General features: G+C 48.5%; 1 protein-coding gene across 1 annotated transcript in view; it reads left to right on the forward strand.

Annotated features, from left to right (window-relative positions):
• The window catches only part of CD247 (CD247 molecule), an 80499-nt gene that overhangs the window by 57634 nt on the left and 7799 nt on the right, over window positions 1-15066 (forward strand). Inside the window, exons 2-5 of the mRNA XM_090059150.1 lie at window positions 3599-3702; window positions 8297-8350; window positions 13037-13120; window positions 14750-14785. Of these exons, the coding sequence (XP_089915276.1) occupies window positions 3599-3702; window positions 8297-8350; window positions 13037-13120; window positions 14750-14785 (278 nt within the window). The remainder of the gene's footprint in view (window positions 1-3598; window positions 3703-8296; window positions 8351-13036; window positions 13121-14749; window positions 14786-15066) is intronic.

A 15066-nucleotide genomic window follows, 5' to 3' on the forward strand; every position in this document is an offset into this window, starting at 1 on the left:
GGTTGTCAGCTGGGGTATGTCCATGCCTGACAGCTGTGTCATTTCAGCCTGTTTCCTACTCCGCCGGTGAGCTGGAGCCCAGCTCCGCAAACCCATGCTCAAAAACATTGGCAATGTCATTGCTGGGGCCTGGTGGTGCACATGTTATGGAACAGAAAATGATTCCACTTCCAAGAGCTTTACCGCTGACCATAGCCCTGCTGGGGGGAATGGGGCTAGTTGTAGGACTATCAGCTGCTCAACTGATTATGGATCTGCCAGAGATGGATGCGTCGCATTTTTCAAGCAGTAAAACCAAGTCAGAATCTACAGGCAGGACTGAGCCCATGTCTGCGTGTATCTCTGCTGTGCTGTCCTACTGTGGACTTGTCCATGACAGTCTGACTAAAAAAAAAAAAATACTGATTGAAATGAGTCTACCCGGCCTTGCATCTTTGGGTGGCACTTTCCCTATTACAGATATAAGGAGCTGACAAACATATTATTTCTAGCTAATACACAAATGCCAAGAACCATTTTGTCATTTATGGGCTTTTTTTAATCTTAGTCTTATAATGCATCCTGTGTGACAGCCTGGCCAGCTTTCTGCAGCAATCTTCAATAAGATACCCACCACTGAGCTCAGGTCTCTTTCCTCAGACACAGGTAACCCTTTGGAGGATGGGGACTTGCATAATATCATATTTATTCAAAAGTAAGATAAGGAGATTCTCTTGCCCCATCCTGAGTGAGCATTGGGAAAACAGCTCCTCATCTTACATTTACATGCAAAGAAATGTCATTAAATACATTGCTTATCTTTAAATCACTGCCAAAAGCAGCATGTGTTCAGTTATGGAAACCAACTATGAAGTTGATTAGATGTGTGTTTATGGAGAGCCTGTGCTAAGACTTGTGGCAGTTTCAAAAAAGGTAAAATGCATCAATTCTGGATGAACTACATTATTATAGACATACTTGTTTCAATGGCAGTGTTTTCAAATTTGCCCTTCACTTCCATGTTTTCAGGAAGAACGGTCTAGCAATAAAAGAGGGCAGGGGAAGAGGTTACAGTGGAAAGAAATTGGGAGGCCAGAGGGCACTTGATCCCCCAGGTTTATTTTCCCTGCTGTAGCAGTGGGAGGGGAACAGATTCAAGACAAACCTCCAATAATTAGATTCTATACCTGAAAAATTATCTCAAATTTATACATTTTCCATATATGGAATCTAATTACTGGAAGATTGTCCTATAATCAAGGTCATTTTACATACCACTGTATAGGTATTCATTTAAGTGGGCAAGCTGGAAAATGCTAGCAGTGTAAAGATTAAAACTAACTTACTAGTATACCCCTTGGTTTACCCGAAGGAGTTGGTGGTTATGTATACACCACCATGGGCACCCTGAGCTTTATTGACTATACAAGTGCGCTTCTGGGTTGAGACATGTTCCACTGGAGAAGCAGGGATTTAGAGGAACATACTAGATTTTAACAGTGAAGCAAGAAGTTGTTGAGTTACTTGATGTTGCCTGAGATGGCAACAGTAAATGGGGTTTAATCAGCAAGAAACAAAAATGAAGGATTGAAGTACCAAGGGGAAGAATCAGGTTTCTTTCTCCTGCAAGCCCAAGGAAGGTTGAGATGGGTCACTTTTTGGGAGGCCTGTGACCAGCTATCTCCATCTAAAACAGTGCGCTGTGTTGCAAAGAATGTGTGCCTTGGGCTAAGCCTGCAGACACACTGTGGTCTGGTCAAGGAAGTGGATATGCTAGTTCTAGTCTTAGCTCTGCTGTTGATTTGCCATGTGACCTTGTGTTGCCTGCCTCTACTTTCCTGCATATAAATAGGTATAATCCCCCATCACAAGGAGGTGCCTTGTGCCTTGTAAAGTGCTTGACATATCTGTGAAATACGTTCGAGAAATGTAGTGTCAGGATCATATACCTCTTTATTTCCTTAACTAGCCTTTGTACATTTGTTTCTACGCATGTGAAATATTTTGAATCAAATGGCAAGAATTGTTGTGGTGATACCCAAAAGCTTGTCTAAGTCTTTCCCAACCATGTAGTTGGTGCAATAAAAGTATCATGGTACCCTTTTTCAGGTCTTAGGGAGAGAAGCAGACACAGTGGAGCTTAGTAGCAGATGGAACAAAAGGTTGTGTAAAACTCTGTAAGCAGATAAAAATGGGAAAGAAGGGAAATTTTGGGTAGCCAACAGACAAGGGAGATACAGTAAAAACCTAAGAATGCTGATGCTTAGCTATGGATAGCAATGAAGTTATTGCTGCAGTGTAACATTCTTGAGTTAAATGCAGTTGGCAACAAATACTCATGCCATAAAACAAACTATTGTATCATGTCTGCCCCATGAACTTATAACTGCATGGTGATGTGCTTATGCTGAGGTTGTCCATGTTTTACCCAAATTCTATGTATATGGTTCCTAAAAATCAGTTGCCACTATGTTACTGGGCATTTTTCTCCTTCAGAAGGAAGAGTTCTTTCCCATTTGAGTATAAGATGCTCTAATATTTGCAAAAATATAGTAAAGGAACTAGTCTTGGAGTAAACAGTCTATGTGGGATCAGAATGAAGATCAGCATATGGGATATTCTGTTCTGTGCAGATTCTTGTGCTGCACTCCTCATACTAACAGTACAACACTTGGCAGTGCATTAAATAGTGGTTCATAGAAACTGCAGTACTTATTCATTATCTTTGTATGGCAGTAACTATGAACCACACAGGACAGATCGCAGGCTGATTAATCTCTCTTTATATATGAGTTCCCCAGGCCTTAATCATTCTAGCTAATCTGATCTAATTCTGCAGGTCCAGGAACCTTTATTAACTTCTTCCAGTGCTTCCTAAAAAGTACATCTCTATTTTTTTAAGTAACTATGATCTAACCTACTCCTTAGTGAGAGTTCTGGATTCTGCATCTGCAGAAAGTTTTGGACCTGAACGGGTTGGGATCCAGAGCCAACTAGATGAGCTCTGGCCCCTTGAGAGGTGAAGTTGTGATTCTAATAGCAGCTGCTGGAATCCAAAAATAGTGATGCCTGCTGTGTGATGGGGATGAGGGATGTACATTTTGGTCATCCTAATCGTATTGTATGACTTTGGTAATTTCTCAGCCCATTTCTTAAGACTGCTTCTCTGTCAGACCTTCTATTGCGTTTCTGAGGGGAGCAGGACAGGAGATGGTGTTCCTGTCCTGCACTTTTTTTTTTTTCCCAAAACTGTACATGTTTTCCTAGGTCAAGCAAAGACCGGTTTGTCAAAAAGCTCAGTGTGAAAACCAGGTCTGAGAGCTGTTGTGCCTGACTCAGAACACAAACTTGAACCTGGGTCTCCTGTAAGTGGAGTCCCTCTGGCTTGTGTTCACGTCTTCAAACTAGCAGTCATGCTGGAAACGGCTTCAAATGGGGATAGTAAGATTCAGCCTGGAGCATCCCTATAGCATGGTGGGTAAGACATTCTTCTGAGACGTGGGAGACGGGTTCAAGACTCTGCTCCATTCAGTAGAAGGCAGCAATACCACATTACATGCATAGGCTGTGCTGTGTAATATAGGTGACCTTGTTTTATTAACGTGGTATTTCTATACAGATGCAGCAGCCCTGGGACTGACAGACCCACGCCTGTGCTACGTACTGGATGGGCTTCTCTTCATTTATGCGATCATTATTACAGCCCTTTTTGTGAAAGCTAAGGTCAGTCTAATCAGCACTGTGTCTCCTCAAAGCTTTGGATCACTTTGTGCTTATTTATCATGTGCTCAGGGGGAGCATACTATCTGGGGGAGCATGTTTCCTTGGACTGATGCTTGGCTTGAAAGCATGAATAATTTTACATTTCTTGATTCCCATTGCAAATATGAAGTTTGTTGAACACTGAGCTACAGGGTGGAGAGGAATAAGCCCAGTATTCAAGGGTTGATGCTAGAGAGAGAAGGCAAGGTAGCATGATTCTAATGTCTCTTGTGGAAAGGTTCTTTCTGAAAGGGCTTTGAGCCCTTTTGAATGTATTTCATTTTCTGAGCTCAAAAATAAACTAACCCTTCCCCTCCTACACACATACTTGGAGGGTGCATCTACACAAGATGCTAACTGTGTAGTAGCCTAATAACACTGCACAGCAGCATGCTGGGCAGAACCCATGCTAATATGTTATTGCGCAGTAGTATTAGGCTATTGCACAGTTAGGATCAGTAAAAAGCCGTGCACTGGTGCCAGTTACTGCACATTGATTTAGTACTCAGTTAGGCAAGTACTAAACTTAATGTGCAGTAACTACTGTGCATTAATGAATGTGTAGACACCCAGAGTGTTGCAGCTACCAGTCTTGATGGAGTAATAAAAAGGAACTATATATATATTCTGTTTAAGTCTCACCATCTCATCATCAGGACATGGAAAGCACAAGATAGGGGCAGGAGCATCAGAAAGATGCCAGCAGAGACACTGAGTGATGGTAAAATTTCTTACATTCAGCTGTCTGCGTAATTCAACATCTGCATTGGAGATGGTAGACCCAAAACACCTTGTTTCCTTCCCCAGCTTAGAATGTGCAGGTTTATTTTCTGGCCTAGCTCGTGCCTGACATCTGGTATTTGGAGCTGATAGCACCATAGAGACTTCTTGCTTGGCAGCTTCTGCCCAGCTTTGCCTTATTCAGTTAGGGGTCAGCTCTTTCAAGTGCCGAGTGATCCTTGGTGCCTTGATACAATTAACCTGTCCTGAACAGAGGAATGGGAAGGAAACATCATATTGCTTTTGACATCAGAAAATATTCTGATACCACACTGATGGTATTGGTGTAAGAGGCACTAGGTGAGTAATGAGATTTGTCTCATTTCATAGACATTAGGGCTGGAAGGAACCTCGCAAGATCACTGGGTCCAGCCCCCTACCCAAAGGGCAGGGAGTCAGCAGGGGTCAAATGATCCCAGCAAGATAAGCATCCAAAAGTTTTTTTTTAAAGGAATCCAGAGTAGGTACCTACACCACCTCTGGAGGGAGCCTGTTCCAGGCCCTGGGGACTCGGACTGTAAAGTTTTTCCTTATGTCCAGGCTAAGACCGTCTTCCAGGAGCTCGTGACTGTTGGACCTAGTCTTCCCATAGGGTGCCCTGGTGAACAGATGTTCTCCCAGTTCCTGGTGCACACTCCTTATGTACTTATAGGCTACCACCAGGTCACCCCTGAGCCTGCACTTTTCCGGACTGAAGAGTCCCATGTCTCTCAGCCTCTCCTCATAAGGCCTGCTCTCCTGTTCTCTAATCATCTGTGTGGCTCTCCTCATGTCTCTCAGTTATATCCAGAAGGACAGGGATAAAAAAATGCAAATTCAGGAACAGCCCATGAAACATTTCTTGGGAGAAATGCCAAGCTTATAATCTGTTAAAATATTTCCAGAGGTCAGATAAAGGACTGGTGATGAGGGTATGGAGTCTTACATGCCTCAAGGTCACAGGTTTCAGTAGGAGAGGGATAATCAGCTGTGACAGAATCCTACCACCGTCTCACGGCTGTCGGTCCAGTTCTACCCAAGAGGCTATTTGTAAGCAAAGAAATACAAATTTCTTCCCACCATACACATCCACACTGTAAGAAGGAAGAGGAAGCTATTTTCCTCTCTGATGTGGGCAAGGAGCTGTCTACCATGTTCCTCTTTGGTGGTTCTCCCTCTTTTAGTTTTTCCTAAATAATAGATACTGGCTGCACTCAGCTTCCAGCACAGAAGCTGAACGAGCCTGGAAGTCTGCCTCACTTAGCCATAACCTGCAGGGATCATGGAGAAGTGTCAGCAGGTAGTATAGGGGCAGCTAGCCCTGCAGGTGCTGTGTCCCACAAATCTCTCAGGGTTGCAGATCTAATGCTAAATCAGAAGAAAAGAAAATTTAGAGGGAATGAATGATACTCAGCAGTGGCAAAAAGAGAAGATTTCATGCTGCCATTATAGATCCTGACTGACGGATGAAACTGCTGCTTTGGGACTGGAAAACTTTATGAACCTGCCAGAGGGCAAAGCCACCCACATATGCACAAGGTGCACATTGTGCCAAAATGTGGGAGCTGTGGACTCTCCTACCTGTTGGGAGGGAGAGTGATCATTAAGGGGGACTTGGAGAACCTCTGAGAAGGATTTTGTGAACCTGGTGCAACCAGATGTGGAGACAGAGTGCATGAACTGGGCGCTGTTAGTTCCCACCCAAAACTCCTTGAAAGCAGGCAACTAATATAAGATACATTTATTCTAAGCCTAAGGTTAAAGCCCATTGGAAGCGCTGCAGGTTGATTTAAAGACTGGCAGCATGTGCACATTGTTTTCAGGAGGTGCTGAAAGTGGCTGTTACCCCTAAGAACTGGAAAGTCTTCTACCTGCTGCAATATGTGTGGTTAGACAAACTTTTATATAACATAATAGCAATAAGCCAGGGGGAGCAGATAAGGTGCTGTCTGAGGAGGAAATGAGAGACAGATGTGCCTGTTGTCATAGTTCAGAGTGGCGGAGGTAAATAGGTTGTAGGCATATGCCTTTGAAAATACTGACCTAAATCTTTCTTGGAAGAGTGCATCCAGACAAGCACACTCATGCCTGTTGCAGTCTCAAAGCAGTTTGAGATGCTGCAAGAGGCATGCTGGGAACAAAAAGCAAGTTCCCCTTGCTGCATATTTGCATCCCTAATTTTGATACCAGGAAATCCCGGTATCTGACCTGTGCCACTCGCGTGACATGCTGCTGTGCCAGGCTGCCCTGCTTGTGCATACCCTGGGCCAGAACCGAGTCACTCTTACTGTCACCCAGGGCCCTGGCACCGCATGCAGGGACTGTGCACCTTCATGCTGGGCTGGGTCCTGCCTTCATGTGCCCCACAAGCCTTAGGGCTGGGCTGACTCCATGCAGGCAGGACCCAACCCCTGCATGTGGTGCTGGAGTCCTGGGTGACAGCAGAAGTGGCCCAGTTCTAACCGAGGGTGCATGCAAGTGGGCTGGGTTGGTGCGGTGCCATGTCGTACAGGCGGCACAGGTTGTGGCTCTGCTAGTAGCCGTGATGGCTGCGGCTGCTGCTGCAGGGCAGACTGTGCACCATGCGGGGGGGACCCACCCCTCCTGAGCAGCCCCCCCACTACACCCCACCCCACTGTCCACCCACCAACCTATACCTCCACCCACAAACCTCACATCCACCCACAAACCCCACAGCTGCCGAACGGGATGGGACAGGACCTGCTGGTGGGAGCTGAGGCTGCAGGGGCAACTGCCGCACTATAGACCTGCCCCGTGCCCAAACCAGTGCTGTGACATGCAGCCCCAGCCTAATGGAGCTCCTGGTTACAGGAACCATTTTGGTGTGTAAGGGGCTGCGGGGAGGATTGGAGGTGGCAGCAGGGACAAGTGAGTGAGTGAGATGGGGTCAGGGGTGGAGGATAGCTCTGGTTAGGAGAGGATGCCAGAGCCAGGCTTAGAGCCCCCCTGCCCCACTACAGCAGCCTGTGTAGGGGAAAGCCAGCCTAGGTGGGAAGGGGCTTCCCAGCCCAGCCCCTAAGCCCCAGTTGAGGGCTTCCCCAGGAACGGCATGGGGATCACTGTGGCCTGGGCACAGGGATCAAAACAGCTACAGCTGGCACTGCTCAGAGCCACAAAGATGGACCCCATGTCCTGGTGCTGGGATGGAGCTGCTGCTGTAAGTGAGCTAGTGCAGAGCAGGCAGGGGCTGCAGGTCAGGAGTGAGGGGCACTGGCAGGGCTGTGGGTTGGGAGTCAGGGGCAGGGCACCAGCATATCGGTGCTGCTCAGCACCCCACATCCTGGTGAGTGAAGTGGGGAGGAATAACTCTGATTTTTCTATAATTAAACCAAAAGCAAATGCCAAAATGTATAGATATTTAGAATTCATTTTTGATGATGATAGAGGCACTGGTATGCTTCCAAATTGCTTTAAACTTGTAATTATATTAATAAACAGCGCCCAACTGAGCCCTCTCTCTATAGTGGAAGAATACAGATTTGGCAAGGTTCAGTGATGAGACTGTAAATAGTAGGATTTGGGTTAAATGCACTGACTCTTAGGTTAAATGGCCTGTCCGGCCATCAACCTGCCAAGGACATCTTTTATTGGTAGGTCTGTGACCTGCATTGTTCCTTGGAGAAGCCAAAGGGGGACAGAGGAAAACCCCTGGTAGCACTGGAAGTGTTGCAGGCTACTTGGCTGCAAGCCCCTAACATAGCAGGTTAGGGTGGGGGTAGCAGCGCGTAGAGAGACGCCATGACTGTGTGCTCACTCTGCCTTCTCTCTCTTTCAGTTCACCAGGACCCCTGAATCACAAGGGCTGCCAGGCCAGGGTGATGTGTACAATGTAAGTGATTACAACATCCCTTTTTAAACCCGTGACTTGAGCTAGGCCACCTCGGCTCCAGCTCTCTGAGCAAGCTGGCTTTCCTGCGAGCCAGATCAGCAATCACAAGTGCAAGGAGGTGGGACTGCCAGCTGAGACAAGCTGACAGCTCAGCCTGGGAGTGCCTCTTGTACTCCCAGGTAAAGAAGCCACCAGCAGATGCAAAATCTCCAGTTTAAGGCTTTGGTCCATTGAAGCACAGGAGGCGAGAATTCAGTCATGTCTAGAACCGTGCTCTGGATGCGTGCACGGATCAGATAGGTTGCTTTCTGTGACACAGCCGTCAGGTGCATGGGCTTCTCTCCACAGAGGGCCTGATCCTGCAATACTTCTACACCAGTCAGTTTTTACTTAAACAGAACTTGAGTAAGTCACCTGCAGGTTTTCAGGGGGACAACTGGAGCAGGTGAGCAGAAGCTGGTGTGTTAAGGCCTGGAAGATGGAGATCCAGAATGCTTTGTTTTAAGCTGAATGAGAACTTCCCCTAAAATATTTATTAGCAATGAACTAAATATGCACTGGGAAAGGAATTTGCTATAGATTTTATGTTGTCCGGAACCAGGTCTGGCAGCTCCCCTTCCAAAAGTGACTCTAGTAGTTGCTTACAACAATTAATTTATAATGGGGATACTACAGTAACACTTACTGTACAGGTAATTGTACAGCATTTACTTGTACAATTTTGCAGATACAAAATTATACTGCAAATTTTATAGTACAACATTTTTCTAATAAGTTAGATTATTTTTTAATCTTGCAAGATGCTAATGATCTCTGGAGCAAGGGGCTTCTAGATGGGCTAAAATTGCATTAATTTACCTTTTCAGAAATGAGGAAGTTTGGTTAAAGCTTAGAGTCTCAGCTAAAAAGACAAGCTCACACTGACTGATCATTTAGCTATAGGTCTCTTTGTTTTTCATCTGACAATTTATCTCACTACTGCTGGTGTTTTGTGGCACAGTACTGCACAGCCAATGACACAACTGATTTCCAGTCAACTGTGCCAGGGTACTAGTATAGTAAGCTCCTGGTAAGGGGAAGAAAGAGCGAGTGCTGCATCACCTTTGCTTAATTAACCCAGGAAAGCATGAAACAGCTACAGGAAAGAGTCATGGTTAAAGCATCTACCAATGCTTTAACCTGCTACTCAGGTAAGAGATCACTGACTTGAGATCGTCATAACTCCTCCATTTGCTTCAGTTCAGAACCAGTCAGTGGAGACTTGCTTCTCTAGTGGTGTCTGACCACTAGCTTCAGCGTAGTAGATTGAGGTTGGATTTTTACCTCACACCAGCCAGTGGAACCAGGAACCCTCACCATAATGATAGAAATCTCATTCCAACATGTTAGCCTGCCACCCTAGCCCCTCCCACCACCCTATTCCCCTAGCACCTGCTGCCTCTATAGGGCCCCTTCTTGCTGCTCCGCTTTTGGGTGAGGAGTGTGCAACTCTCTTCCCACATCTGGCTTCGTGGCAGTTAGGTCTTCTAAGACATGGTGATTGGCCCGATCACCTTGCTGAGGTCAGCAGTTTGTCCCTGCTGGCCCCCTCCCAGAGACGACACATGGAGACCTGTACAGTTCCTGAGCTAGCCCCTCTTCTGAAAAGTCCAAGAGGGTGAAGGTCTTGGATCAGTGGTTACCAGCTGGTCGATTTCAATTGACTACTCGATCGCGGAGCCTCTGACAGTTGATCTCAGTTTGTGGGGGCTGAGCGTGCACATGTTCAGCCCCCCTAGACCGAGATCGACTGTCAGAGGCTCCGCAACTGGGAGCAGCAGGACACGTGCGGAGCGGCCAGGGCAGAACGCACGTGGCTGGGCTGAGCTGAGCTGCCTGCCACCGGGGTTGGGCCATGTGAGTGGGGTGATATACCCTCCTGCCCTGCCACCCTGCAGTGAGGGAGGGAGTGGGGCGGGGTGAGTGGGGCCTTGGCTGGGCCGGGAGAGGGTCGGAGCCCAGATGGCTTATCCAGGGGCGTGTGGTGGTTCCTGCACTGCGCACACCCTGGTGGAGGCCCAGGGGCCACATGCCCTCCAGATCTATGTGCAGGACAAAGGTGGCTGCTGCTGCACACTAGGCTCTACACCCCAAGCCCCCCACACAGACTGGGGTTCATGCAGCAGTGGGAGCCCCACCGTGTGCCTGGATGAACTGCCTGGGCTCTGACCCTCCTCCGGCCTGGCTGGGTCATGCAGTGGCAGGGGACACAGGGGCATAGGTGGCAGAAGGGGAGGGGAGCAACAGGGCTTAGGCCCCCCACATGGGGCAGAGGTAAGTCCACAAGGCAGCCCGGTCATGGGCTTCTGGATGCTGCAGCAGGGGTAAAGAGGAGTGTGTGCACAGTGGTGGGTGAGGGAATGGAGCAGGGGCAGGTCCTACACAGTTAGGGTAGGCACGGGACAGAGCCACAAGCGGCTCAGCCAGGGGTGCGAGGTGGGGGGTGGTGCATGCAGCCAGGGAGGGCATGCGGGGGGGGCATGTGCCCCAGATCTGCACATGGGGCAGTGGGGAGCTGGGGCTGGGGCCAGGGTAGTGCCAGGCTCCTTCCAGCATGGCTCTTTCACTGCATGGCTCTCAGGCTGGGTACCAGTGGCAGCACTGGGAGGGGTTGGCGGGGGCTATGGCTTATTTTTGGATGCCTGAACCCCCCACCCCTGTAGCCCTGCTCCTGATGGCACCACTGCCACCCAGCCCAAGAGTCACACCAGGAAGAGTCTGGCACCACCCCACCCCACCCCATGTGCAGATCCGGGGGCACACACCACTCGGATGAGCTGCTCATAGCGCCATCCTGCACCCAACCCCAGCTGTGCAAGGCCTGCCCCTGCTTCACATCCTCACTGCTATGGGAGGCGGGGCAGATTGAGGCCCCAGCAGTGAGGGAGGGAGCGGGGTACAGGCTGGAGGGGGGGACACAAGTGGAAGCCTTCAGGGGCATGCAGCCCAGCCAGGCCCACTCCCTGCAGCCCCTGCCCCTGCCTGTATCTGGCTCCCTCCCTCGCTGCTGGGGCCTCAATTTTCCCCCTGCCCTCTTCCCCACGGTCCTTTCCCTTCCCCCTGTTCCTTCCCCCACAGACTTACCTGCTTGGTGGGGGGGCATGCACTCAATTTTTTGCCCCTCTGCCTCAATCTGACCCCCCCTTCCCTCCCCACAGACTGACTTGCGGAGGTAGGAGGCAGCGGCACAGGGTAGATCTTGGGTTGCTTTTTTAATTCAAAAACTAATCTCCTACCCAAAAAGGTTGGAGACCGCCGCCTTGGATAAATGGTAGTGTAAAAGTTGTATTGTAACTGTGGGATGGTCCAGAAATTATGCAAGAGGCATGGATTTCTTAAGGTGATATCTTTTATTGGACCCACTGTGTAGTTGGGATAGAGTTAGAAAAACTTTCAAATGCAAGATATTTTTCATCAGGTCTTGCATTCAAAAGCTTGTCTAACTCTCTGCCAACTGCCTAGCGGGTCCAAAAATGATATCACCTTAAGAAATCTTTGCCTCATGGATGAATGAGGAAGCCAGAGGGAGTATGAGGCTGGGGATCTGAGCAAGGTCAGCAGTGAACCCCAGAAATAGCACTTGTCCATCCTCAGACTTTTGATCTGACTTGGGTCAGAATTTTGATTTTTGGATCAGAGTAGCCCTGACTTTATGGGATTGCAGCCCCTCTCTGTCACTAACAGGACTCAGTCTCACCCGGCTCATGAAGAGCATGGGTTCATTGTTCTGTTCATGAACTTCACTCTGTGTGCGTCCTGAACTGTGGGGAATGGCATTGCAGAATTGAACCCAGACCCACTGAGCACAACATGTACATCAGAAGATACTGCAAGAAACCCCATTGTGAGCACACAGGAGAATCTGCCTTCCTTCCAGACCCTGAATAATTAAAAGCTGGTTGGAGGCCAGGATGTTTCATATCCCTTCCAATAGTCCTTTTATCATTAAGTGCAACAACTCTGGATAATCTTATTAAACGTATCTGGTCCCTACACCCTTTTTTCCCCCCCCTTTTTTTTACCTCAACCACATCCTGTGGTGATGAATCCTACAGTCTAACTGCAGCATATGAAAAGTATTTCTCAGTCAGTTTTTATTTTTGTTATCCTTTCTATGTTGTCTGAATGGCCTTTGCTTTCTCATATCAGATATGGGCTACAGAGTTTCCTGATCTGCCCTCCATATTGGGTGTTGTCCTGATAAAGCACATACACATGCATGCTCTGATCTGCCACCTTTTGAAGGTGGCAAATCCCCATCAAGAATAAGGTCAGAGAGAGGGCTTCCTTGTTTACCTATTGCAAAGCCAGCCTAATTGTTGTAGAAAGAAAAGTCTTTGACTGTGTGTGTACACCTCTGACCGTCACAGGCAAAGGCTAAAAGCCTCAACTCTCCTTCAGGTAACAGCACATGTCATTTAACCCAGTGGTTTATGGCTAGAAGATCAGTCTCTTATGTCTCATATCAACAATTGTGGTGGTGGTTTTTTGTTAGCATTGACAATTATTTGTCTTAAATAAATAGGAAAATTATTTTTAATCTATTAACTATTGTCTCTCACAGGCTATCAAATCAGTGCTGCCTTCCCTGCTCTCCCTAAGCCCACAACTGATTTTTCCAATGCTGATTCTGCCTTGTTATTTCAGAAATTGTCTCATGCACGCAGAGATGAATATGATGTTCTGGGGACTAAGCGCGGTGGTGACCCTGAGCTAGGAGGGAAAAATCAGGTAACTTCCCCTCGTGCATTTTGTTCCTTTCCTCTTCTCAGCAGTCTGTGCGGCACTACTGTCCTCTGCCACCGGCTGGTGGGGGCATGAGCCTTGCATGTGTATGCAGGGGCCTGCTGGTGAGCCACTTGCTGGCTAAAAGGGCAGAAGCCTTCCTGCAGCTTAGCAGAGACTTGCCTTGTCTTGCTCAAGTCACAGGCAAAAGGTCCGGACTTGTTTAAGTAGCAGATCCTGGGATCTGACCCTGCTGCTGTCTGTTTACATAGGGCTCCCTCTTGCTGGTCTCAGTCCCCACTGCGTGGAGTCTCTCACACTGGTGTTGGTTACTGTGCACCAGTGGCACCCAACCTTCTGGCCCTGCAAGCTGGAGAGTGGTGCGAGGTCAGTCCATGGGCCCAATCTAGCCACCTGCCTGCCAGATCCAGTCATGCACCAGCAGGATCTGGTGTGCACAGCTACACAGTGGCAACTTGTCCCCAGTGCAGTGGCTGTACGGAGGCTCAGGAGGCAGCTTCCCTGTAGGGGTCATGTGCAAATGGTGCAAGCAGGCTCTACCCCTGGTAGACTGCTGCTGGGCAGCTGGAGCTGATGTGGGTAAAGGGGGACTAGACGCTGATTTGGCTATGGAAATGATGGGTCCAACCCTTGCCAAGGCTGACTAGGCCTCACCTCGGTGGGACTACAGGAAACCTTTGCTGGCACAGTCATGTCACATGGGAGGGAAGGATTCTCTTGCAACTATCGGCTGAGTCAGCAACAGCTCATGTGTGGATTGTGAGGCAGGTGAAGTTGCATTAATGGCAGAGCTGCTTCTGCTGGCCAGGGGCACTACCATAAGCTCACCTGCTGGTTCTAGCTGGCTCCACAGTAAGTGGGTTAAGGCAGCAGAACATTTTCCCCCTTCTACTACCCTTCCTCCCCTACCCAAACTGACAGCAAGGCTGGCAGAAACTTTTCCTGTAGAGATTGCCCAACAAGTCTTCCTTTGCAGTAAGCCCATGCGCTCTGGCATCTGCTCTTATTCCAGAGGGTACTTGGCACCCTTCATTCAGGTGCCTTTGGGTGGAGCCAGAGCTGTCCTAACCACAGCATGGCTGGCAGCTTTGATGCAGACAATGAAACTTCCCCTTTGATCTTTTCCGCTTGCCCCCTTAAGAGCTTGCAACTACTCTGAATGGGAAGTGACACCCAGCGGATGTGGGGCAGGGCAAGGACCAAGTGGGCGTCTCTGGATGCGATGCTGTGAAACAAGTGCCAGCAAATTGAAGTAACAGCCCAAATGACTGTTCTCACTGCTTCTGGGGAGGAAGAGGGAGGGGATGACCTCTATGAGTACTTCAGGGCTTGCCTATGAGGTCAGCAGCCCCATGGCGAGAGGAAGAGCTGGGCTCCATGAGCGCAAACAAAGAAACCACTGGAGCAGCAGCAGCCCTTCAACCCACACGCAAACATATTCCAGGCTGGAGAGCAGCGGGCAGGGAAGGGCAGTAAGGGGTGCACACTCCATGCCTAGGACACACAGACAGTCTCCAATACACAGCCACAGACCATGATAGCACACAGCCCCATGTCTTGGAGGGAAAAGATGCTGATTACCTGACATAGACAGCTTTTCCTTTTGTTTTACAGCAACGAAGAAAGAATCCTCATGACCCTCTCTACACGGTGAGTAAATGGAGTTGCTGCCGGGGTCAGGGCAGGAGGGAAGAGTAGCAGAAAATCAGATTTCCTTGCATGGGAAATGGAAATTCCACTTAAGTCCAAACAGGGCCAAAGTTCCCTTGTGAGCTGGAAGCCCCCTCTCCCACCCCTGCATCAGCTCAGCAACATGGACAGAAATTGCCAAGAGATCAGTTTCATCAAGAAGCTGCAGGGAGCTTCCAGGAAGACAGACAAGGTCCTTGAGGAGCCTGCCCTGGACAGCAAGAGATCAAATGCACTTTTCT

Source organism: Crocodylus siamensis, chromosome 1, assembly GCF_052110815.1.
Source record: "Crocodylus siamensis isolate JL-2025a chromosome 1, ASM5211081v1, whole genome shotgun sequence".
NCBI lineage: Eukaryota > Metazoa > Chordata > Crocodylia > Crocodylidae > Crocodylus > Crocodylus siamensis.